Raw genomic sequence first — 27,495 nt, 5'->3', positions numbered from 1 at the left:
ATGGAGGAGGAATAGACTACTTTAATAACATCACTAGAGTAGCACATAGATGATATTCAACTAGATCACAAAGAGAGAGAGATGAACCACATAGCTACAGCGGAGCCCTCAGCCCCGGGGGTGAATTACTCCCTCCTCATCATGGAGACAGCGATGGCGGTGAAGATGGCGGTGGAGACGGCGGTGGAGATGACTCCGGGGGCAATTCCCCGCCCCGGCAGGGTGCCAGAATAGAGACTTCTGTCCCCTGAATTGGAGTTTCGCGATGGCGGCGGCTCTGGAAGGTTTTCTCTGGTTTCGTCAATCAGTGTCGATGTTTTAGGTCAGGAGGCTTTAAATAGGCGAAGAGGCGGAGTCGGAGGGGCCACGGGGCCTCCTCACACTAGGGGGGCGCGCCCCCCCTGGGCCGCGCCGCCCACACGTGTGGGGCCCCCAGGGCTCCCCTCTGGTCCCCCTTTGACTTTCTGGAAGCTTCGTGGAATTATAAGATCGTGGGAATTAATTTCGTCCGATTCCGAGAATATTTCCTTTGTAGGATTTCTGAAACCAAAAATAGCAGAAAACAGCAACTGGCACTTCGGCATCTCGTCAATAGGTTAGTTCCGGAAAATGCATAAAATCATCATAAAGTGTGAACAAAACATGTAGGTATTGTCATAAAACAAGCATGGAACATCAAAAATTATAGATACGTTGGAGACGTATCAGCATCCCCAAGCTTAGTTCCTACTCGTCCTCGAGTAGGTAAACGATAAAAGAATAATTTCTGAAGTGACATGCTACCAACATAATCTTGATCATACTATTGTAAAGCATATGAGATGAATGCAGCGATTCAAAGCAATGGTAAAGACAATGATTAAACAACTGAATCATATAGCAAAGACTTTTCATGAATAGTACTTTCAAGACAAGCATCAATAAGTCTTGCATAAGAGTTAACTCATAAAGCAATAGATTCAAAGTAAAGGCATTGAAACAACACAAAGGACGATTAAGTTTCAACGGTTGCTTTCAACTTGTAACATGTATATCTCATGGATAGTTGTCAATGCAAAGTAATATAACAAGTGCAATAAGCAAGCATGTAAGAATCAATGCACAGTTAACACAAGTGTTTGCTTCTAAGATAGAGAGAAATGGGTAAACTGACTCAACATAAAAGTAGAAGAAAGACCCTTCGCAGAGGGAAGCATTGATTGCTATATTTGTGCTAGAGCTTTTATTTTGAAAACAAGAAACAATTTTGTCAACGGTAGCAATAAAGCATATGTATTATGTAAATTATATCCTACAAGTTGCAAGCCTCATGCATAGATTACCAATAGTGCCCGCACCTTGTCCTAATTAGCTCGGATTACCTGGATTATCATCGCAATACATATGTTTTAACCAAGTATCACAAAGGGGTACCTCTATGCCGCCTGTACAAAGGTCTAAGGAGAAAACTCGCATTGGATTTCTCGCTTTTGATTATTCTCAACTTAGACATCCATACCGGGACAACATAGACAACAGATAATGGACTCCTCTTTAATGCATAAGCATTCAACAACAAATAATATTCTCATAAGAGATTGAGGATTGTTGTCCAAAACTGAAACTTTGGAATGGCGGAGAAATACTATGTAGTAGGTAGGTATGATGGACACAAATGGCATAGTGTTTGGCTCAAGTATTTGGATGCACGAGAAGTATTCCCTCTCAATACAAGGTTTAGGCTGGCAAGGCTATTTGAAACAAACACAAGTATGAACCGGTACAGCAAGACTCACATAAAAGACATATTGCAAGCATTATAAGACTCTACACCGTCTTCCTTGTTGTTCGACCCTTACTAGAAAATATCTAGACCTTAGAGAGACCAATCATGCAAACCAAATTTTAGCAAGCTCTATGTATTTCTTCACTAATAGGTGCAAAGTATATGATGCAAGAGCTTAATCATGAGCACAACAATTGCCAAGTATCACATTGTTCAAGATATTATACCAATTACTACATGTAGCATTTCCCGTTTCCAACCATATAACAATGAACGAAGCAGTTTCAACCTTCGCCATGAACATTAAAAGTAAGGCTAAGAACACATGTGTTCACATGAACCAGCGGAGCGTGTCTCTCTCCCACACAAGGATTCTAGGATCCAACTTTATTCAACCAAAACAAAAACAAAAACAAACAGACGCTCCAAGTAAAGCACATAAGATGTGATGGAATAAAAATGTAGTTTCACTAGAGGAACCTGATAATGTTGTCGATGAAGAAGGGGATGCCTTGGGCATCCCCAAGCTTAGATGCTTGAGTCTTCTTGAAATATGCAGGGATGAACCACCGGGGCATCCCCAAGCTTAGAGCTTTCACTCTCCTTGATCATATTGTATCATCCTCCTCTCTTGACCCTTGAAAACTTCCTCCACACCAAACTCAAAACAACTCATTAGAGGGTTAGTGCATAATCAAAATTCACATGTTCAGAGGTGACATAATCATTCTTAACACTTCTGGACATTGTACAAAGCTACTGGAAGTCAATGGAACAAAGAAATCCATTCAACTCAGCAAAACCGGCAATGCGAAATAAAAGGCAGAATCTGTCAAAACAGAACAGTCCGTAAAGACGAATTTTTAAGAGGCACCAGACTTGCTCAAATGAAAATGCTCAAATTGAATGAAAGTTGCGTACATATCTGAGGATCACTCACGTAAATTGGCAGATTTTTCTGAGTTACCTACAGAGAATTCAACCCAAATTCGTGACAGCAAGAAATCTGTTTCTGTGCAGTAATCCAAATCTAGTATCAACCTTTCTATCAAAGACTTTACTTGGCACAACAATGCAATAAAATAAGGATAAGGAGAGGTTGCTACAGTAGTAACAACTTCCAAGACTCAAATATAAAACAAAAATACTGTAGCAAAATAAACACATGGGTTATCTCCCAAGAAGTGCTTTCTTTATAGCCATTAAGATGGGCTCAATAATTTCAATGATGCACTCCCAAGAAATAAGAGTTGAAGCAAAAGAGAGCATCAAGAAGCAAATTCAAAACACATTTAAGTCTAATCCACTTCCTATGCAAAGGAATCTTGTACACAAATGAATTCATGAAGAACAAAGTGACATGCATAGGAAGATAAAACACGAGTAACTTCAAGATTCTCAACATAAAGAGGGGAAACTTAATATTATTAAGATGCATATAACCATGTTTCCCTCTCTCATAATAACTTTCAGTAGCATCATTGATGAAATCCACAATATACCCATCACTTAAAACATTCTTATCATGGTTCATATGCATAGAAGTATCATTAATTTTGGCAAAAGAAGAGTTCTTCTCATTAATAGTAATTGGAGCAAGATTATTATCAAGAATTTGAACATGATAAACAAGTTGCATATTAAGGGAATTGTTTTTGGCAATCCAATCATAACTATGACAAATTTCATAAGGATAGTTATAACCTATATCATATCATTCTTTATAATAATCATCAAAGGTCGGAGGCATAGTGTCATCATAAGAAATAGAATAGTTATCTTTCACAGTAGGTTCATCCGTGACCATACCATCATTGTTGCAAGAAGAAGATGTATCAAACATGTAATGATCAGTAGCAAAAGGATTTTCAAACACCTCATCCCCAAGCTTAGAGCTTTCTATATCATTATGGGAGGAAACATGGATAGTACTGATATTATGGCAATTATTAACATCATCATTTTCAGAATTAGTTTCCCATAGATTTTTAATATCAAAAGTAGTGTGCTCTTCTAAATCATGATCACTAATGTATGTAAAGGGCATAGGAAGATCATTGTGTTCAGATTCATTATCATAATAGTCATTAGGAGCAACATACTTACGGTTACCTATCGTTATCTCATTCACGCGGGGATATGCTGTTACCTCTTTCTTTTTATTCCCCTTCTTCTTCTTCTTCGTTCCCTTCTTCTTTTTATTCTTCTCTTCCTTCTCCTCGTTCCCTTCTTTAGGAGGAAGAGGCTTGAAGGGAGGCTTCTCCACATAACCTGATTTATTTCTAGAAACAATAGAAAAAACTTGGGAGGATTCCTCCTTTTCATTAATAAGTTCAAAACACACAGCGGTCCTATCATATTTTGGCAAGGTGTCATCTTCTAAAATATTTTGTATGTAAGTATTTGTATGGCAATTATCAATGCAATAAGAAAAACACCCATGCAGGACATCATCAATATCAAGATCACTCATATGTAACAAAGAGATTTTTCTTGATAACTCTTCACACCATAAAAATAAAGTAAGTTCATCATGCTGATTAGGAGTAATTTCATCATCACAATACAAATTTGCAGCACTCATGGGGTTCAAATTATCATTGGAGGAGCATTGAAAATTAAAATGACCCACTCTATGGCAAACTTCACAAATAAAAGGATAGATGGCACAAACTTTTTTACCAAGATCATCTAGAGCCCTAGACCACTTTCTAGTTTTTTCATTAATATGATGGATACAATATTCATCTTCGATTTGATTAATTCCACAAGGTCTATGTATTCCACAAAAATTAGCATGCTTATAGGAAATAGCATTCTTAGGAGTTTGAGCATGTTTATGGCAATCATTAACAACAATTTCATCCTTCATGCAAGCATCTTTAAAAGGTTCATGATACTTATCAAAATTCTTCTTAGGCAATTCAAAATGAGAGGCAAAAGCTTTATAAAGATTTGCAGCAACTTGAGAGTCAAGACCATAAGTAGCACTCATATTTCGAAATTTACCAGTATCCATAAAAGTTTCAATGCATTCATAATCATAATTTATACCTGACTCTTTACCTTTGTTGTTCTCCCATCCTTCAGCGTTCTCCTCAATCCGATTAAGAAGATCTCACCTAGCTTCAACCTCCTTGCTTGTGAAAGATCCCTCCGAACAGGCATCTAGATAGTCCTTGTGATGTCCTAAAAGCCTTGCATAAAAATTATTAATAATAACATTACAGGGGAGCTCATGAATGGGACATTTGAGCATTAGTGACTTCAATCTCCCCCATGCTTGAGAAATACTCTCTCCATCACGAGGATAAAAGTTATAAATGTAATTCCTATCAATATGCACTTCATGAGGAGGATAAAATTTAGAATAAAAGAGAGATACAATTTCCTCACAACCAAGAGAATGACTATTCTTCAGCAATTTATACCAATGCGCCGCTTTACCAGACAGCGAAATAGAGAATAGCTTCTTCCTCAATTCATCCATAGAGATACCTGCACACTTGAATAACCCGCATAATTCATGCAAAAACAGTAAATGATCTCCAGGATAGACAGTTCCATCCCCTTCATAGCGGTTATCTATAACACGTTCAATAATTTTCATGGGTATCTCGAAAGCAGTACTTGCAGTAGGTGGATTTAAAATATCGCAAGCACCATTAGAGTTATCGCATATGGGGGATAAAGTATTATCAGAGCAAATTTTTTCCCCTAAAGATGGGAAGCTAAAAAGATCATAAAAACTAGCTTCCCCAAGCTTAGACTTCTCCATAGCATTAGCAGTGATTGCGTTCATACTAATAACATCGCTACTAGCATGCAAATGAAGCTCCATAGGTTTTTTAATTTTCGCATCACACAATTCATGTCTTAGCTTAGGAAATAAATTAAAAAGCTCCCAGTTGTTTTCCATTATGCCTTACTAGTGTAAAACAAGAAACAAAAAGATGCAATTGCAGGATCTAAAGGAAATAGCTTCGAGCACTTACAACGGTACCCGAAAATAACTTAGTTATCTGGGACCAGCGTGTGAGTGCCTTTTACCTTTCTTCCCCAGCAACGGCACCAGAAAAAACTTGATGCTGTCCAGGACTGGCGCGTGGTTGACGAGGGAGGAAAGCTTGTTCCTTCAGGTCCCCGGCAACGGCGCCAGAAAATAGCTTGATGTCTACTCACACTTCTTTTCCTGTAGACAGTGTTGGGCCTCCAGGAGCAGAGGTTTGTAGAACAGCAGCAAGTTTTCCCTTAAGTGGATCACCCAAGGTTTATCGAACTCAGGGAGGAAGAGGTCAAAGATATTCCTCTCAAGCAACCCTGCAATCACGATACAAGAAGTCTCTTGTGTCCCCAACACACCCAATACACTTGTCAGATGTATAGGTGCACTAGTTCGGCGAAGAGATAGTGAGATGCAAATGATATGGATGGATATGAGTAGCAATAGCAATCTGAATGAAATATGGCAGCGAGTAAACGTGCAACGGAACAACAAACAAACGGAGATTCGATGTTTGGAAACAAGGCATAGGGATCCTACTTTCACTAGTGGACACTCTCAATATTGATCACATAATAAAACCACTCTACACTCTCTTGTTGGATGATGAACACCACTAATTGTGTAGGGCTACAAGAGCACCTCAATGCCGGAGTTAACAAGCTCCACAACATTCGATATTCATATTTAAATAACCTTAGAGTGCATGATAGATCAACACAATTATACCGAGTACTAACATAGCATGCACACCGTCACCGACAGACTATGAAAGGGGGAATAAATTGCATCAATACCATCATAGTAATAGTTAACTTCATAATCTACAAGAGATCACAATCATAGCATATACCAAGTACTACATGATTCACACACTGTCAACATTACATCATGGAGGAGGAATAGACTACTTTAATAACATCACTAGAGTGGCACATAGATGATATTCAACTAGATCACAAAGAGAGAGAGATGAACCACATAGCTACAGCGGAGCCCTCAGCCCCGGGGGTGAATTACTCCCTCCTCATCATGGAGACAACGATGACGGTGAAGATGGCGGTGGAGACGGCGGTGGAGATGACTCCGGGGGCAATTCCCTGCCCCGGCAGGGTGCCGGAACAGAGACTTCTGTCCCCCCGAATTGGAGTTTCGCGATGGCGGCCGCTCTGGAAGGTTTTCTCTGGTTTCGTCAATCGGTGTCGATGTTTTAGGTTAGGAGGCTTTAAATAGGCGAAGAGGCAGAGTCGGAGGGGCCACGGGGCCTCCTCACACTAGGGGGGCGCGCCCCCCTGGACCGCGCCGCCCACACGTGTGGGGCCCCCAGGGCTCCCCTCTGGTCCCCCTTTGACTTTCTGGAAGCTTCGTGGAATTATAAGATCGTGGGAATTAATTTCGTTCGATTCCGAGAATATTTCCTTTGTAGGATTTCTGAAACCAAAAACAGCAGAAAACAATAACCGGCACTTCGGCATCTCGTCAATAGGTTAGTTCCGGAAAATGCATAAAATCATCATAAAGTGTGAACAAAACATGTAGGTATTGTCATAAAACAAGCATGGAACATCAAAAATTATAGATACGTTGGAGACGTATCAGTCCCCGCGGTGGAGGATCGCTACATCCTACTAGCAATCCAGTATATGATAGATGTGTTTACAGGGTGGCGTCGTAGGCGGATTGTATCTAGTCTATGTCTAATCCTCTGTTCTCTGTTTTAAGGGGTGCCCCTGCCTAGCTTTATATTTGCAACCAAGCTAGGGTTTACAAGAGTCTAAGTCTATTACATATTAGAGTCCTCTTTCCTGTAGTCCAAGTCGATATTACATGCGGGTCCAACTTGTCGATTCCTTGTGATGGTCCACCTCCAAAATTGGCCGCATCGGGTATAGCAATAATGGATACCCGAAAGGGTATACCCATGAAAATAGCCCCCGAGTGTCTAGAAAAGTCGAAGACTTGCGTAGAGACTCAAGTATACGAATATCACCTCCAAGTGTCTTGATCAGTCGAAGAGTGTTGAATCTGTACTTGATGAAGAGTCGAAGTTGTTTTCTACCGGGTGCCCGTACAGCGCTCCCAATGGGAGTAACCCCCGAGTCTATGGACGGGTGCTTGCAGCGCGCGTAGAATCAAGTTGTACTACTCGAATAAGAACTTGATGAAGATGTAGACTTTTCTGCATCCATATGCTCTCCATGGGAGTAGGCTCTACTTGAGTATAGACTCAAGTTGAGTCTATAAACCTTGATTCATTCACCTGTAAAAGGAACTCGAAGCTTTGTTTGAGTAAAGAATTAACTTAATATGTTTGTTTACTGAAATATCGAGTGCGTTGTTTTGTTGACGCAGTAGCCGAAGTTGTCGGGTTCTTCAATATTTTCTGTCGGGTGCGCGACCAGCGCTCCTGATGGGAGTAGCCCCGAGTCTATGGACAGGTGCTTGCAGCCGCGCATAGACTCAAGTTGTACTACTCAATGAAGTATTCGACTTCAAACTTTGTGAAGCATCCGAGGAAGTATTCGTCTCAGGTTGAATCGCAATCCTTCGACTTCTTTCTTCATGGCTTGAATCTGTAGTTGACTGGTTGTTTCAGCCGATGTTAAATGCTATATAGTCGTACGGATTTTGGTAAACAAGACTGGTGCATCCCATAGTTCGGGAACCAGTTAATTGCCGGAGCGAATCGCGTCTCCGGACACGAATTAGGATAACTGGTGTAATTCAGCCCGGGCCACGGAGGACTTATCGAGTTCTAAATTCTAGTGTTTTTAAGGGTACCTAGTGCGTTCGCTAGGATTTTTCATCATATCGACGACGATATAGATAATTTCTAGCAGAGCACACTTATCGGTGGTGCTAGGCCTCACAAGACGGATCCCGATGGTCTTACCTTCATGCTAGACATGGCATCTGAATTTACAGTTCATTAGAAGCAATAGTGTGAAATCGCAAATTTTTGTGAAATTACGGCGAGTTCAAAAAATATTTATCTCGATTCTTTTGGACAAGATTCTGATTAAAATCTAATAATATTCAGATTAAAATCAAATGTGATTCAAATATAGTCAAATTTCATTTAAATTTGTTTAAGTTTAGACGAGATATTTTTTAACCGACTTTTTTAAAATTTTGGAGATTTCGGTGGGGTGTCAAATTTTCACATACTAATGTTGAAAACCCGCGTAGACTTATAAGCTTGTGTGTGAGATGCAGGCCGGTGAGGGGACGGAGGACGAGCTCTGAGGAGGATAGAAGAGGATGAGCCGGGAGCAACCTATTGGAACATGCATGACATAGATGAGTGAAAGGATGCTAAATGTGCAGGAAGAATGTTTGTTGCATTTGCTTGACAAGACATGAGCGTGGGAGCACCACTCCCTATCATCACCAACAAGCATTTCCAATCATTCAATAACCTATTCCAGAGTATCCAACCAACAAATCCCTTTATCAGCTCATGCTTGTGTTTTCTATTTCGTGTAGGATATTTTCATTTGACATGGACAATTCCTATGTTTCCGTGGGTTACATACATTTTAGGGGAAGTCATTTTTCCTTCTCGCTACTTACAAAATTTACACTGCAACTGTAAACTTTAAAACCAATAATTGAACCATTAACCTCTCAAAATTTCCATCTTTTTGCACGTGTATATTCCGCAAATATAAAAAGGGTTTCAGAAAGAAAATTTGAAGTTAGGAAAATTAGTACTTACAGAACAACAAAGGTGAAATTCAAAAAAAATCACGAGAACTTGAAGACATTATTGTAATGGTTGTTATCGCAATTCCGGGTCCACTTAACCAGTGTTTTCGACCCACATGTGTCATGGGCCAGCTACACGAGCGTCTCAACCGACCAACCCAGCCCAACCATAGACTGCCACAAACTTACATCAGGACTTCGACCCTCTCCCCTCAAAAGACTAGCTTGTTAAGTGGGACACCGTCAATCTTAAAAGTCACTCCGGTTCTCCTCCTACAATCAATGTGGGACTAAACAAAACAATTACATTTTGATATTTTTTCGTTTCTATCTAATTTCCAGTTAGCATTTATGTTCATTTTCATAATTTTCCTAATATTTTAATTTATTTTTTATATTTAATGTAACTCTCCAACATTTATGCCCACGATAACACATCATAACATCTCGACAACTACTTAGCATGAAAGAGAACTAGACACCAGCCATCAAGCTTCGAAATTACAGAGCACCCATTTTTCTCCAAGGGCTTCAGCTCCATTTTCCTCTTCAACTCCTTCTCTCTTTTTTCTTTGAAGCTTTTCTGCTTTTTCAAGTCACCACATGAATGTTGTCAGATTCTTCAGGGTGCGTCAGCAGGAAAGCTTGAGAGGCCCGGCCACCATACGGAGACGATGAATTGCACTAATTTGGCTGGATGAAATGTTTCTAGAGTTTGGGGGCTAAAGTTTCTGCTTTCAGAGCTTATTATGGCATGTATTCGAAGCTCTATCAGTAGTTAATGGACAAAAGATAGTCAGTCTTTTACGTTTTATGATCGGTGCATTCCCATGCCCCCTTACATTTGAAGACAATACTCTCCAGGCAGCATGATCAAGCTTCTGAACTAAAAGTAATTAACAATATGCTGCAACCTTCCATTTTTATTCATCCGATCTGCAGCGTCTCCTCTCCCTATATGCTTTATGTGTGCAAATCGAATAAGCAACAATATCTTCATACATGTCTAGCTGCTATCTTTGGCGCCTGCGCTTTTACCCAACGATAAAATATATGTACGCCGTGATGAGCGCATGGGTTTCATTGGTTCGTCTCGATCAGACGGAGCATTATGATTGCAGGTGCTGGGCGTCCTGAACCTGATAACCTAATTTATCTTCAGCTTCCATCGGCAGTTCGACACCTCAGGATCTCAAAAGGCCACCCTCGAGATCTTAATTAGAACATATGCGTACGATTATCATCTCGACATGCATTTCAGTGAAAGTTGGATCGGTGGTGACGAGACATGAGCCCTTTTTGTCTAACGCATACAAAATCATTATCTCAGCAGGCATCGAACTTGAAAAGAACGACATCAGGGTACATCTTCTTCAGCCAAGGAGGATATATTTACCATTCAAAGCGCACTGTTCGTTTCTGTGCATATTGTTCTGATCAAATTAACTTCTCATAAGAGCAGAGACTTAGCTAGGTCGTCCAATGTTCACGTTCATAATGTATGATGCAGTACGCAGTCCGGAGGCCGGCCGGTCCCCCACGGAATCTGGGAGCTGAACTGGTTTGGAAATTGCCGTGATCTCTTCCGCTCTCTTTAAACTGGGGCCTCTCTTAGCTTGATAACAATTCGATCCCCACCTTGCGCGAATCGCGCGCCCATGCCCCGCGTGGTTTGCAATTGAAAAACTTTGCAAGTGCAGAGAAACCAGGGCAGGTCGTTTTTTCAAACGAATTAAACTGACTAGTATAATTTTTTCCTGAGCTGCCTTTACAGTCTTACAGAGACAGCAACAAAGTGCAGTACTCTTCAAAGAAACTATGGCTTGGCGACTAGCCGACTACAGGTGAGTAACGAACAAGAACAACTGCTCCCTTACTATATTCAGGACTTCAAGTGTAACGAGCACATGCATGAATACAGCCGTAGAATACGATGATTCTGTCAGCCAGGGGGCGACGAAACTGCAGGCTGCCAGCAACAGATTAAGTTACTGTTGAGCACATGTCCGCAAAGGACAGGAAACGTGGTCAAGTTTACTTAACCGAGGTCAGGATATATGAATAATAATGCGGCTCAGATAATGCCGCACTGACAGTTTTACAAGGACAAGAGGTACAACAGTAAACTACTGCATCAGATATCAATACTTCTATGATGCATCAAATAAATAGTGTGCTCAGCTGCCACCGGATATGTACTACTGATCTAGATATAGTGCAGTCCATCATTCATCAGAACAATGAGCCGTATCGTTTGTCCACTAGTTATGAAATTCTATATGAATGCGCGAAAACTGCCACTTAAATCGATCTGAGCTAGCTAGCTAGCGAGATGAAGGTAACATGCATTATATTTTCTCCATTCTAAAACAATTAAAGTTATCTAAGGTTCGACCAAGTTTATAAGAATATATATATGTTAATATCTATGGCATCGAATACATATAGTATAGATAAAAATTATGCACCAAATCTAATGAAACTAACTTAATATTCCAAATGCTGATATATTTTTCTATAGAGATTAAAAAAGTTTGACTTAGAATAAAGCTAAAACTTCAATTAACTGAAAGCAGAGGAAGTATTTCATCAAGCTAGTTGAGAGGAAACATGGTTTTGATCTACATCAGTTGAAACTAAGTTAGTTCTGCTTGGTGCTGAGCTATTCAAAATTGCATAGTAATGTTTGTATGATGTTAATGTGTGGGAGCACAAAATAGGTATGAGTGTGGATGCCCATTCTATTGTTAGATGGCTCGAATCAAAAGTATTGCATAACCTGATCATGCTTGTATTAGGTACAGTGCATAAGAAGAATTAAGCACTTGCTGCTCGCGTATTTCAAATACGAAAGAAATAAAACTCTCTTGACACATTTCTTACACTATTAGGCCCATCGTCCCATACTATATAAGATGTTATTACAACCTATATTGGTTGTAATAGAATCTTATGCTATGGAAATAAATTCTACAAACAAGGTTTTCATTTATTTGTTTTGATGGTTCAGAGGACTCCACAAGATGAGTAGTTTTCCTTTTTTTCAACTATCCAACATATTTGGATGCGCACCTATACTATATGCATAGTCTCGAAAATTTATCTTATATTTACTATCTCCTCACAGTTCCATTGGCCATTCCAACATATAATTTTAAAAATACACAAGTTTAATTTCCTACTTGCAGGTTTAACAGATGGAAATGCATATACCAAGTACACATAAACACATTTTGAGTAATACATTCAGAATGAGGTTCTTTTTACGTGGGATATATATGATATTATGAATTATACCATTTGTAGTGCCAAATCAAGAATTTTCCGTACAATTCAACACAGCTCTTCATTCGTTCAATCCCATGATTCCCGAGGAGTTGTGATCAAAAGCTTAAGGGCCTCGTTGGTTTGCATTTTTTTCAAAATGCAGTTGTAGGAAAAATGTTGGAATAGGATGTCATGAAAAAGAAGCAAGCCTTGATAAGTGGATGTATAACACAGTCACCTAGGTTAAAATCATCAAGGACCCAGATTTGGGTTCTTAGTATTTTTTTATTAAAAAATCATTGTAGGGCTTCCTCTGCCGCATTTCTTTAATAAAATAAGTATGGCGCGCCATGAAAAACCCCACAACAATTTGTAACACATTTCGTTGGTCACGTCATTGTAGGAAACACACAAGATTTTGTGTATGCCATAGTTGACATAGAAGTAAAATAAAATTTACGTTAGGTTAGACCCCAGGGAAATTTCCTATGGAATCTATTATATACTAAAAGCAAAATGCGAATGTTTAAAATAGAGATACCATGTTAACCCACATCACTCTAATTATTGTGACTGTTAGATGTATAATTTACGGTGGAGATTTAAAGAGAATAAAGGTTACGTGAAACTGTGGTTGGTACGAACATGTTAAAGATGTCACGTATCAGAAGTCTTTTTCTTTTAGGAAAGCTCACGTTTTGGATGGAAAAAAATTGGGCAAAGAAAAAAATAAGATGCCGTAGATCTAGCTGACCACGAACCAACAAAATATATCCAAATTTCCATACGTACGTGAAGCGCTAAAACAGACCGGTTCTAATTTAAAGGGAGAAAAGAGAGAAAGCTAGCTATAGCGTGCATCGCTAGGACACCATCAAGACATGTAGAAACAAAGGGACTCCGTGTCACTCGGACTGGTCACCACAAACACCGATACATACATGCAAATACTGAAATAATGTCTGCTACTTTACATATCTTAAAACATTTCCTCGGCTCTAAAATAAGTATCTTAATTTTTAATAAATATGGATGTATCTATAACTAAATAAATCTAGAAACATCCATATCTAGATAAAACTAAGAAACTTATTTTAGCATAAAGGGAGTACTACTCTTCCCGGAAAAATAGCTACTCTTAGTCCGAGATGGAAGAAGGAAAGTCCCTACTATGTCGACCAGCCGAGCATCATGAAATTCATGAGCGCGTTGGTCTATTCAATCTTTAATATATTTTTCCAAAGGAGCGACAGTGAGTTTTGTGTAGATTGATTACGGTAATATATGCGAGCTATACTAGATCACTTGAATATCCTATGATTATGCCTCACACGTTGCACGTGAGTGTGAGAAATATAAGGACAAGTGCGGAGTTTTTAGCGCTTGCAAGCTCCAGTAAACTCGGGATTTTAAAGATAAAAAGTTCTACTTTCATGTTTAATTTTTTTCCTAAAAACATTAATGTAGATACATGCATATAATTTCTACATTTCTACAGCGATTTGCCACATGATATGTTGTATTTTTGGCTACACACAAATCCGAAAACCATGGCTTTAAAAAGGACAAAATTAATTCTACTTTTTAAAATATTTTTCTTCTTTGCACAGACCATATATGAATATATTTTTCGATGAAAATATGGTCGTGCATACTAGAAATGTATATGTACCAGTATGTTTATATTCAGGGTTTTTTCGTGAAAATAAAATAACTTTTTTGATGTTTGCTAAACCGATCTCACTGAATCTCAGGAGCCAAAATAAATTTTCCCAATATATCATATTAGTACTTATGCATATTAATATTATCATATTATTAAGACCTTTGTATTTTTTTGCCCGATTGTACATGTAGGCTAAAAAATATATTCGATATATATACTTCTGTTAGGTGGATGAATGGTAAAATCCTATCATATAAATCCATAGCTATATAAAATTTACAATTTACAATTTCTTTTCCATCATTAATTCTACGAAATTTGGAATCAAAAAATGAGAGAACATGATTTCGTTATCATAAAAACTCCATATCAAGTAATGCATCCGAGTTTTGTATAGAATTTACCGTTTATTATGCACATATAACTATGTTTTTTACACGGATAAGTGTGTAAGATGAGCATGAGCACAAAATTTGAGGAACAGAAACGCATGAAGTGAAAAATACATCAATTCAAGTAACACTGAGGTGTTTTGTGAAAGAAAACATGTGAAATACGCCATGTAAGAGTGTGTGGTGATCATGAATAGGTTTGCTCAATATTTTATTTATTTATAGATAATAGATATATAATTGTACATGCGAGCAAAAAAAACTCAGCTCATATGTACCAACTTCTTTTTTGCAACAACGATACCAAGAAGATTGGATTGCATATAGCTATGCGTAAAATGACAAATATGCATAGCTGCACAGATCCTACACCAGAGAGCATACCAAGGTTGCAGCTTAGTTTGCCGGTGTCATAGCTCCAGCTTTTTGTGTTATAAAAATATTATTGAGAAAACATAAACCACTACCATCTGATTTCCCTAAGAGATATTTCGTTTCCTTTTGTTATTTCTTTGCAACGGTACTAATATATTAATTTACAAGATAGAGATAAAGTTAACATGTACCAATGTATCTATGTTATAAAATAATTTCGCAATGAAGTACATGAGTACAAAGAGAAAGGTTTAAATAATTTATATTTTGTTACATTTTTTACTATAGATGATGCCCTCGCATTTGCGAGGGCTACCATGCTAGTTGCATGAAAAGTAGAGCATGGGGAATATTCCAATGGTTTCTATTCCTACAAACCAAGCAAGCTTTATAGGGAAAACAATCTAATTAAGCATTAGAATCCTCTAAAATCCATATGGAGTTCCTTTGACTCGAAAGGGCCCTAAAATATCTTACAGCCCATGTATAGACTCTCTTCACCCGTCCATCCATTCTCACCCGGTGCTCATGCCAGTGCATATGCCACACAATTTGTTTTATGAATTAATGGGCTACCGCAGCACAGCCAATCAGAATCACACGTTCATATATAGAGCTGACTGATGACACCCAATTGGGTTGTTGAGAATGACATGCTCCATCACATGATCTCTCAAACCCTATCATTCGTAGCCTGTGGGCTCCCCACCCTCTCATAGCCATCTCTCTACACCCCACCCCTAGGTAGCTAAGATCCCCTCTATCTTTCTCTCTTCCATCTTCCTCCTTAAGAAAGAAAGCAGCTGGTGGCAGGGGCAACTTGTATTGTTCCCGACCTTTTCTCCCACCTTATCTCATACATACACTCATATATACCTACTGCACACATACACCAAGATCCAAGAACCTTCATTGTGCTTCCCCCCTGAGTTTGCTTGCTACCCCCCATTTCTAGCATCTATATATTCATCCATCGATTCCATGGCATAATCACATATCATAGTACACATATGCATGTATTCCAATCTCCAATCAACCAAAGATTCTCGAGGCCCATATTCTATTAGGCTAATTAGCCCTAGAAAAATCTCCAAGAATAGCAGCTTTTATAGTAGTGTTGCTTGTCATCCCAGCTCCCAGAAATAGCATACTAGTCAAAGTCAGCACCTTCTCGGCAGCTGGAGCTCGATCGAGAGGTTGTGGTTGTGGAGCCACCGCGCCCAATCTATGGAGTTCCTCCCAATCGGCGGCGAGGATTCGGAGCGGGTTTGCGCATCGTCGGCCGTGGAGAAGGAGCACATGTTCGAGAAGGTGGTGACCCCGAGCGACGTGGGGAAGCTGAATCGCCTGGTCATCCCCAAGCAGCACGCCGAGCGCTACTTTCCGCTCGACGGCGCCGCCGCTGCGGCGGCTGCGGCTAACGGAAGCGGCAAGGGGATGGTGCTGAGCTTCGAAGACCGCGCGGGGAAGGCGTGGCGGTTCCGGTACTCGTACTGGAATAGCAGCCAGAGCTACGTGATGACCAAGGGCTGGAGTCGCTTCGTCAAGGAGAAGCGCCTCGGCGCTGGCGACACCGTCCTCTTCGGCCGCGGGGGCGTCGGCGAGAGCCGTCGCCTCTTCATCGATTTCCGCCGCCGACGCCCGGCCTACGTGTTCCCGCCGCCGGCGACTTCTTCGTCGTTGCATTGCCTGGCGGCGCCTCTCCCTTCCGTGCCGCTCAGCCCATGGCGGCGGGACTACGGAATCACCTACAGCGGCGTCTCCGCCGCCGCGGGGTCCATGTCCAGCCGTCACGTGCTGTTCCTACGGCAGCCAATTTCAGCGGCAGTGGTGCTCAAATCTGTGCAGGTGCGTGCCGCACTGGAGGTACCGTCGAGGCAGAAGCGGGTCCGGCTGTTCGGCGTGAACCTCGACTGCCCGCCGGCACTGGAGGAAGGCGGCGTGTGCGGAGTCACGCATACGGTGGCGCCGACGCTCCTGCAACAGCTGCTCCCATCGCCGTCATCGTCTACGTCGTCCACGGCGGGGAAGGAGGCCTGCTCCTTGGATCTTGGACTGTGATCGAATTCAAGTTAAGGCCGGCCGGCAACTAGCTAGTGCAGTCTGCCGTGTACTGAATACTGAGTACTGACACGCGCGAACTGATCAAGAGAAGAATTGCATGACTGGATAAGCTAGATGCTTGGTACGTATATAGCTCCAGCACTGCATTTGTAACATTCAGATGAACTATTTCTTGCTTGTTCATAAGATTTGCTTGCTTTGCTAATTAAAATAGTTAATTGTTCTTCGTTTCCATCTTGTACTAGTGTATTTTGGAAATTGTGAGAGTTAGAGAGATCTGTATGCTGTGGCTTAGTAATTCCTAGAGATATCCTTCCCTAATTCCTACATACTCAGATCGAAATGAGTAAGGGTACTTTTACCCTGCATATGATAACAATTAGTTAGTCCCAAATTCCCAATGTAGTTATGTCTTGCTTGGTTATGATTTCTCTTACAGTTTCTGAAGCGGGTCACAAGGCTCTCCTCCCTAAGCAAGACAGGTGCTAGAGTTGGTCAGAACCTAACCCTTCTCCTATATGTACAGATATCCACATCGATCTGCTACTAGCACTGTCCTGTTTCTTGGTTTGGTTCTTGTGCAATTGTTTTCCTGCTGCATCTGATGTCTGCATGCATGCTGCACATCTCTGTTACAGTCCAAGATTCATCAGATATTCTGCCGGCCTGGTTAATTCAGCTAGTATTGAAATTAATACCCTGCTGCCTGGCTGTATCAAGTCTGTTTAGTTGTGTGTGTAACTATCGACGCCAGGGGTGCAACTTGCCTACTTCCATTCCAAAAACAGCTATATCAAGTTACCTTCAGTTGACATATACTAACTAGGGGTGGGGGGTTCTTAGTTGATTATATCCATATGGCATAGTCTCTAGTTAATTGATTGTAATGTCCAATGGAGACATGTTATGTCGTAAAAGATCCTAACAACCATAAACTAAATATATATGGTTGAGTACGATGGATATAATAGTGCCATTATCTTATGTGAAATATACATGGCTATGGACCACATCCTATATAATTTTCTGAAAAGAGTACAAGAAAGTTGACCTCAAATCAAAAGTACACAGGAAGGAACCTAATTGTGGCCTACAGTTGTCCTAATGTTTATAGATGGATATATGATATATGGATGGAAATCTGACACTGGAAAAGGCAAGCGCTAGTATAGCATTCACATTTATCCAAGCCGTGTGAGATATTTCTATGTTACTGATTTCTCCACATTACCACGACTTACTATCCCGGTCTTCTGCAACAAAGTAGCACTGAAACCCTTAAGGATATGTTTCCGCGACGATGCCTTTTTCAAGCTTCCCTTGCGGCACATGGGGAAGACTCCATGCCGTGGTGATGAAGATTTATGAGAAATATTAATTCTCATGGGAGAGAAGATAATATTGCCTCAGGGGATAATGAGAAAAAGACCCATGTTCCATGCTCGTCGCCGGGACATGACATGCGTGAATCTTTACTCTGCACGGAAATGCCTTTCTATTTGAACAAGGGTGCTATGTTTACTTTCTAGACCCATATGTGACACCAAAGTCAATCTGTAAATCTTGTCTTAATATTTTGAGGTTATGTTTGTGCACCAGTTGATACAGAGAATCAAATGAATAAATCTCTTCCATTAAATTGCATATATACATGAGGATATGCTAACGTTAATTAATTAATTGAGTCTCAAGGTAGATGTGCACCCCCAAAATTGTCATATTTGCAAACTATTATTAGGGTGTTTCTCTGAGATTGAATCACACACATGTCATTGTGTGCTGATAAGTGGTTGCTTGATCTTCTCAGTAAGCGAGGTGGATGGTGATGAACACGCGATGAACACAGCGGAGATACACGGTGATAAGTGGATGATAACTTGTATGATGCCAACGAGTCTCTCGATCGATTCCTGTCGTCAGTGCAACAGCTCTCAACCCTGTAAGATATTCGCAACTCCACACACTTGCGCGCGTAGCCGCCGACCACGAACCGGTTAATTTGCAATCTCCCAATTCCCAGTGGATCGATAGATCACACAAACTTTCAGTAGCAAAACAGCAGATCTATGTGAATTGGTGTGTAGGATTCAATACTATTGCGTAGCAATCAACTATGAACTAGGGTTTATCTTCAACGTGGTCTAAACCTGATTTGTGGGCGTCCTTGGCACTTATATAGGCATTCTTAAGTTTAAGATCAAAGAGTCGGGCGGAAAAAGGGGAGAGGTTTAGGACGAACAGGGTCGAAAACTAGGGATACAAACCGACCCATGTTGGGTTTCGGAGGAACTTGGTTCGGACTTAGGTGGTAGTACCGCTGGTACGGGCGGCAGTGCCGCTGCCTGGGGCGGCAGTTCCGCTGGGCAGGGCGGCAGTGCCGGTGACAGTGCCGCTGCTTCGGGCGGCAGTGCCGCTGGTGCTGATATTCCTTGACGCGCCTGCCTCCCTCTCCTCCCTCGCCCATTCGTGGAATGTCTTCACGTGCAACACCATGTTCAGCTGCTCCTCTTCTCCTCGTGCAACGCTTTGCTCCATCTTCATACCTGATCATACATAAGTAAAACAATTTAGGTAGTATAAAATTCTCATCAATCAAAGTATCATTCAAGAGCGAATTCACCTGTTGTTTAAGTATCTTCGCACGAGCCTTTGTAATAGGTCCAATCCTAACTTCATTGGACTTGACCTTCACAACAACATCTTGTTCATCTTGCAATGACGGAGGTAGTAGTTCAGTAGGGATACCCTCATCATGTGCAATATTGATCCTTGACTAATGGTGTTGCTATACTACGCCAACTTACAGTTGGAATATATCGATGTACAAAGTAACCAAAACATGAAACTCATATTTGCAAGCAAGGTTCATCATTCTTTGCTACACCCCTAGAAAAATATGACAAAAGCACTTCTCTTTCATTGAAGGATCTTTGGAATCGGTACATGATGCCACCTCTCGCTGAGGCAACATCATCTAGCCTAAATCGAATACTTCAGTTTTATCTCACGATAACCCTCTATACAAAGTCAGGGTTTAGTTACATGATTATTTTCAACTCAACCACCTCCCTCTTAGTTAAACCTATATGATAACCCCAATGTAAATTATTTGATGAGGACATCCCTACTACACCATTACCTCCGTCACTGATAAATGAAGATGAACCTGCTGTGAAGCTCAAGTCCAATGAAGTTCGGATTGGACCAATTACAAGGGCTCGTGCGAAGCTACTTAAACAACAGGTGAACTTGTTTCTAAACGATACTTTGATTGATGAGAACTTTATACTGCCTAAGTCCTATTACTTATGTATCATCAGGTATCAAGAGGAGACGAGCATCGCACGAGGAGGAGAGGAGCAGCTGGACATGAAGACGGACGTCAAGATGGACGTGAAGCTGGACATGGAGCTGGACATGAAGATATCTCATGGACGCGCGAGGGAGGAGCGGGAGGCATGCGCGAGAGGAGAAGAAGACGTCCAGGCCGGTCCAGCACCCGGTTAGAACGGCCGCCAGACCGGCCAACCCGGTCACTGACCCGGATGACCGGGCGCCAACCGGACGCGATTCATCGTACCGGATGAAAACCGGAAACCTCGCAAATATCCGGTTGCCGCCCGGTTGACCGGACGCCAGACCGGCCGATCCGGTCCCTGGCCCGGTTGACCGGATTCCAGACCGGATTCGTCCGAGTCTGTCTCGACCAGATCTATTCTGGGTCGGTTATTTTTGTATCTTTTCGACCAGAACTCATCCCGGACGCCTATATAAGTGCCCAGGACGCCCCCCTAGCTGCTTTAGACCACGTTTAAGATAAACCCTAGTTCTTAGTTGTTTGCTCTAGCAAAACTATTGAATCCCTACACCATATTGCTTGATATTGTGTAGATCCTGAAAAAGTCTTATGTGATCTGTTGTTCCATTGGGAATTAGACGGTTGCAACTTACCGCTTCGTGGTCGGCGGCTACATGCGCAAGTGTGTGGAGTTGCGAATATCTTGCAGGGTTGAGAGCTATTGCATTGGCGATAGGGACCAATCGAGAGATCTCGTTGCGTCATACAAGTTATCTTCCACTTCATCGTCGTGTATCTCCGCTGCCATCACCCCGTGATCATCATCACCACCGTTGCTTACTGAGAAGATCGGGCCACCCCTTATCATCTTGGTATCAGATTTCCAGTTTTCCTCGGTAAGCCATCCACAATCCACCCCATAGTTGAGTTGTGAGTGTTTCCCTATCCAGAAAAGGCCATAAAAATTAGGGTTAGGGTTTGCCATAGCCTTAGATTGCACTAATTTCAAGTTTTAGTTGCTTTTCGTAGTTGTTTTTGCGTATCTTTTCTTTCCATCTAGTCTTTTAGGGTTTGAGTTTACTCTATCATCTTGTGTTATTTTCTCTTGTGGTGTCAGTTTTTGTTACTCCGAGTCCACATAGCGTACAGTGTGCTTGTTCCCAACCATAGACACAGCCTATCGATATCAAGTGACTAGGAACTTCCCAGAAGAGACTAGTTTTACCGCTCGACAGGCTGCTCGTTAGGTTATCGGTGCTTTGTTCCCACATATAGTTGCATTGCCCCATTATATCGCCTTGTGCGAGTATCTTTGGTTGTCTGCGGTCAGCGCTAGAGCTTGTTATTGGTGCAAATAGGTAGCCTACCTAAAGCCCCACATATACCCTGCTTTGTCGTGTGATTTGTTCTTATACCCTTGATATTCGCTTCGCTACATCCGTGCACTAGTTGTTACTACAAGTGGTAAGCAACACTAATTTACTTTGGAACGGTAAGATCTCCTTTTCTTATCAGTTTTGAGTGAGCTGTGAGAGTACCACCATATACTTTTGATTTAGTGCACTAATCTACTAACGATGTCTGCTAGTGATCATAGAATTGTTAACCAGGAAAATAAGAGTGCTGCAGATATTATCACATGGAGAGAGTATGAGGCTCTTCGTAATGAGATGCGACGTGAATTCCGCGCTCAGGACGAGGTGCTTAATGGGAAGATTGATGAGATTTCCCAAAAGCTGGATGCTACTCATATGACCGTCACTACAATGCAAGATCAAATGACGGATGTACAACGCAATCTTGCTGATTTGCGCTTAGCTGTTGAGAATTTGACCACGCAACAACAACAAGATGATGACGATGATCCTGAGCTTCAAGATGACGCACAAAATGCTCGTGATGCGCCCCGTGGTAATCGTGCTCGTGGTTGGGTTCCACTTGGCCGCAATGGTCGTGGACAAGATGAAGAAGATGGTTTGGGTAAGCCCAAGTTTTCTATACCCAAGTTTGAAGGAGGAGCTGATGTTGAAGAATACCTCACTTGGGAGCTCAAGATTGAGAAGTTGTGGAGCTTACATCCGCATTATACTGAAGACTGGAAGATCAAGCTTGCTTCTTCCGAATTTGATGGCTATGCTTTGCGTTGGTGGGATGCTTTTGTTCGTAACCGCGAAGAGGATCATGAGCAGCCTATACGCACATGGCGTGCCATGAAGGAGGCGATGACTTCTCGCTTTGTGCCTACAAATTACTTGCGGAATATATATGATAAGCTGACTCTATTGCGACAAGGTGTGAAGACTGTGGATGAATACTACATGGAGATGGAGATGCTTATGCAGCATGGCCGTGTCCGTGAGTCTCTTGAGATGACAATGCAGCGTTTCCTCAACGGTTTGAAGTATGATATCAAAGGCATTGTTCGTCACTACAGCTACACCAATATGAATCAATTGTTACATCATGCAAGAGAAGCTGAATCACAGTTGGCTGACGAAGCAAAGATCAAAGGTCGAGCTACAGGAGCTGGGCGTTTCACACCCCGCGCGGCCCCATCTATGGCGCCGGCGCCGTCGACGCGCTCTGCCCCTCCGCCTAGTAAGTCGGTCTCCAATGTGTCTAACACAAAGAAGTCCGAATCTGCTGCAAGTACGAGTGGCTCTAATGTGTCTACTGCGCGTAACCGTGATATGATTTGTCATACATGTGGTGGCAAGGGTCACTTCAAGAGAGATTGTCCTAACCGCAAAGTCATGGTTATCAATGAGGACAATGAGTATGAGACTGGAGATGATGTTGATCCTAATGCTCCAGAAGATGATGATTATGACAGTGATGGTGAAGATGCATATCCGTCTGAAGCTCGTACAATTGTTGTGTCACAGCGTGCTCTTAATGTGTTACCTAGTGCATCTACTCAGCGCTGCAATTTGTTCCAAACAAAGGCTTTAGTTGGTCCTGACAAGGCTTGCAAGGTCATTATTGATGGCGGGAGTTGCTGCAATTTAGCAAGCAAGGAGTTGTGTACCAAGCTGAAGTTGAAGTATCTACCGCACCCGCATCCATATTATATTCAGTGGTTGAGCGATAATGGTGAGATGAAGGTAAACCACATGGTGCGTGTTGAGTTTGCTATTGGACCGTATAAGGATTGCATTGATTTTGATGTCATTCCTATGACGGTGTGTCACCTACTATTGGGTCGACTGATGTCTACTTCCCCCTCCTTTTCCTGTAGACAGTGTTGGGCCTCCAAGAGCAGAGGTTTGTAGAACAGCAGCAAGTTTTCCCTTAAGTGGATCACCCAAGGTTTATCAAACTCAGGGAGGAAGAGGTCAAAGATATCCCTCTCATGCAACCCTGCAACCACAAAGCAAGAAGTCTCTTGTGTCCCCAACACACCTAATAGGTGCACTAGTTCGGCGAAGAGATAGTGAAATACAGGTGGTATGAATATATATGAGCAGTAGCAACGGTGCCAGAAAATAGCTTGCTGGCGTGTAGTTGATGGTGGTAGTATTGCAGCAGTAGTAACGCAGTAAAACAGTAAACAAGCAGCGATAGCAGTATTTAGGAACAAGGCCTAGGGATTAGACTTTCACTAGTGGACACTCTCAACATTGATCACATAACAGAATAGATAAATGCATACTCTACACTTTTGTTGGATGATGAACGCATTGCGTAGGATTACACGAACCCTCAATGCCGGAGTTAACAAGCTCCACAATTTGTTCATATTTAAGTAACCTTATAGTGTAAGATAGATCAAAAGACTAAACCAAGTACTAACATAGCATGCACACTGTCACCTTCATGCATATGTAGGAGGAATAGATCACATCAATATTATCATAGCAATAGTTAACTTCGCAATCTACAAGAGATCATGATCATAGCATAAACCAAGTACTAACACAGTGCACACACTGTCACCTTTACACACGTGCAGGAGGAATAGAACTACTTTAATAACTTTGCTAGAGTAGCACATAGATAAATTGTGATACAAACTCATATGAATCTCAATCATGTAAAGCAGCTCATGAGATTATTGTATTGAGGTACATAGGAGAGAGATGAACCACATAGCTACCGGTACAGCCCCGAGCCTCGATGGAGAACTACTCCCTCCTCATGGGAGCAGCAGCGGTGATGAAGATGGCGGTGGAGATGGCAGCGGTGTCGATGGAGAAGCCTTCCGGGGGCACTTCCCCGTTCCGGCAGCGTGCCGGAACAGAGACTCCTGTCCCCCAGATCTTGGCCTCGCGATGGCGGCGGCTCTGGAAGGTTTCTGTGGTTTTCGTCGAACGTATCAGGGTTTTCGATCCAGGGCATTATATAGGCAAAGAGGCGGCGCAGGAGGGTCGAAGGGGCGACGACACCATAGGGCGGCGCGGCCAGGGCCTGGGCCGCGCCGGCCTATGGTCTGGGGGCCCAGTGCCCCCCCTCTGGTCCTTCCCGGGTGTTCTGGATGCTTCCGGTGAAAATAGGAACTTGGGCGTTAATTTCATCCGATTCCGAGAATATTTCGTTACTAGGATTTCTGAAATCAAAAACAGCAGAAAACAGGAACTGGCACTTCGGCATCTTGTTAATAGGTTAGTTCCAGAAAATGCACGAATATGACATAAAGTGTGCATAAAACATGTAGATAACATCAATAATGTGGCATGGAACATAAGAAATTATCGATACGTCGGAGACGTATCAGCATCCCCAAGCTTAGTTTCTGCTCGTCCCGAGCAGGTAAACGATAAACAAAGATAATTTCTGGAGTGACATGCCATCATAACCTTGATCATACTATTGTAAAGCATATGTAGTGAATGCAGCAATCAAAACAATGTATATGACATGAGTAAACAAGTAAATCATAAAGCAAAGACTTTTCATGAATAGCACTTCAAGACAAGCATCGATAAGTCTTGCATAAGAGTTAACTCATAAAGCAATAATTCAAAGTAAAAGCATTGAAGCAACACAAAAGAAGATTAAGTTTCAGCGGTTGCTTTCAACTTGTAACATGTATATCTCATGGATATTGTCAACATAGAGTAATATAGTAAGTGCAATAAGCAAGTATGTAGGAATCAATGCACAGTTCACACAAGTGTTTGCTTCTTGAGGTGGAGAGAAATAGGTGAACTGACTCAACATTGAAAGTAAAAGAATGGTCCTCCATAGAGGAAAAGCATCGATTGCTATATTTGTGCTAGAGCTTTGATTTTGAAAACATGAAACAATTTTGTCAACGGTAGTAATAAAGCATATGCATCATGTAAATTATATCTTATAAGTTGCAAGCCTCATGCATAGTGTACTAATAGTGCCCGCACCTTGTCCTAATTAGCTTGGACTACCGGATCATCACAATGCACTGTTTTAACCAAGTGTCACAAAGGGGTACCTCTATGCCGCCTGTACAAAGGTCTAAAGAGAAAGCTCGCATTGGATTTCTCGCTATTGATTATTCTTCAACTTAGACATCCATACCGGGACAACATAGACAACAGATAATGGACTCCTCTTTTATGCATAAGCATGTAACAACAATTAATAATTTTCTCATTTGAGATTGAGGATATATGTCCAAAACTGAAACTTCCACCATGGATCATGGCTTTAGTTAGCGGCCCAATGTTCTTCTCTAACATATGCATGCTTAACCATAAGGTGGTAGATCTCTCTTACTTCAGACAAGATGGACATGCATAGCAACTCACATGAAATTCAACAATGAATAGTTGATGGCGTCCCCAGTGAACATGGTTATCGCACAACAAGCAACTTAATAAGAGATAAAGTGCATAATTACATATTCAACACCACAATAGTTTTTAAGCTATTTGTCCCATGAGCTATATATTGCAAAGGTGAATGATGGAATTTTAAAGGTAGCACTCAAGCAATTTACTTTGGAATGGCGGAAAATACCATGTAGTAGGTAGGTATGGTGGACACAAATGGCATAGTGGTTGGCTCAAGTATTTTGGATGCATGAGAAGTATTCCCCCTCGATACAAGGTTTAGGCTAGCAAGGCTTATTTGAAACAAACACAAGGATGAACCGGTGCAGCAAAACTCACATAAAAGACATATTGAAAACATTATAAGACTCTACACCGTCTTCCTTGTTGTTCAAACTCAATACTAGAAATTATCTAGACCTTAGAGAAACCAAATATGCAAACCAAATTTTAGCATGCTCTATGTATTTCTTCATTAATGGGTGCAAAGCATATGATGCAAGAGCTTAAACATGAGCACAACAATTGCCAAGTATCACATTACCCAAGACATTATAGCAAATTACTACATGTATCATTTTCCAATTCCAACCATATAACAATTTAACGAAGAAGAAACTTCGCCATGAATACTAAAAGCTAAGAACACATGTGCTCATATGCAACAGCGGAGCGTGTCTCTCTCCCACACAAGCATTTATTCAAACAAAAACAAAAACAAAAGCACACAGACGCTCCAAGTAAAGCACATAAGATGTGACGGAATAAAAATATAGTTTCAGGGGAGGAACCTGATAATGTTGTCGATGAAGAAGGGGATGCCTTGGGCATCCCCAAGCTTAGACGCTTGAGTCTTCTTGATATATGCAGGGGTGAACCACCGGGGCATCCCCAAGCTTAGAGCTTTCACTCTCCTTGATCATGTTGCATCATACTCCTCTCTTGATCCTTGAAAACTTCCTCCACACCAAACTCGAAACAACTCATTAGAGGGTTAGTGCACAATAAAAATTAACATATTCAGAGGTGACACAATCATTCTTAACACTTCTGGACATTGCATAATGCTACTGGACATTAGTGGATCAAAGAAATTCATCCAACATAGCAAAAGAGGCAATGCGAAATAAAAGGCAGAATCTGTCAAAACAGAACAGCTCGTATTGACGAATTTTAAAATGGCACCAGACTTGCTCAAATGAAAATG

At 41.4% G+C, this 27,495-nt stretch overlaps 1 protein-coding gene across 1 annotated transcript; it reads left to right on the top strand.

Moving 5' to 3' along the window:
- The first annotated feature begins 15,887 nt into the window (after positions 1–15,887).
- LOC127307302 (putative B3 domain-containing protein Os10g0537100) lies at positions 15,888–17,474 on the top strand. The gene has a single exon (XM_051338035.2). The coding sequence runs from the start codon at positions 16,404–16,406 to the stop codon at positions 17,235–17,237; it is 834 nt and encodes a 277-aa protein (XP_051193995.1). The 5' UTR covers positions 15,888–16,403; the 3' UTR covers positions 17,238–17,474.
- Positions 17,475–27,495: the final 10,021 nt, after the last annotated feature.

The sequence above is a fragment of the Lolium perenne genome, chromosome 1 (genome assembly GCF_019359855.2).
Source record: "Lolium perenne isolate Kyuss_39 chromosome 1, Kyuss_2.0, whole genome shotgun sequence".
Taxonomy (NCBI): Eukaryota; Viridiplantae; Streptophyta; class Magnoliopsida; order Poales; family Poaceae; genus Lolium; species Lolium perenne.
This window is presented reverse-complemented; position numbering and strand designations above follow the sequence as displayed.

Excerpts from the sequence above, each read along its gene's own strand:
- LOC127307302 (XM_051338035.2), top strand. The coding sequence starts at position 16,404 with ATGGAGTTCCTCCCAATCGGCGGCGAGGATTCGGAGCGGGTTTGCGCA.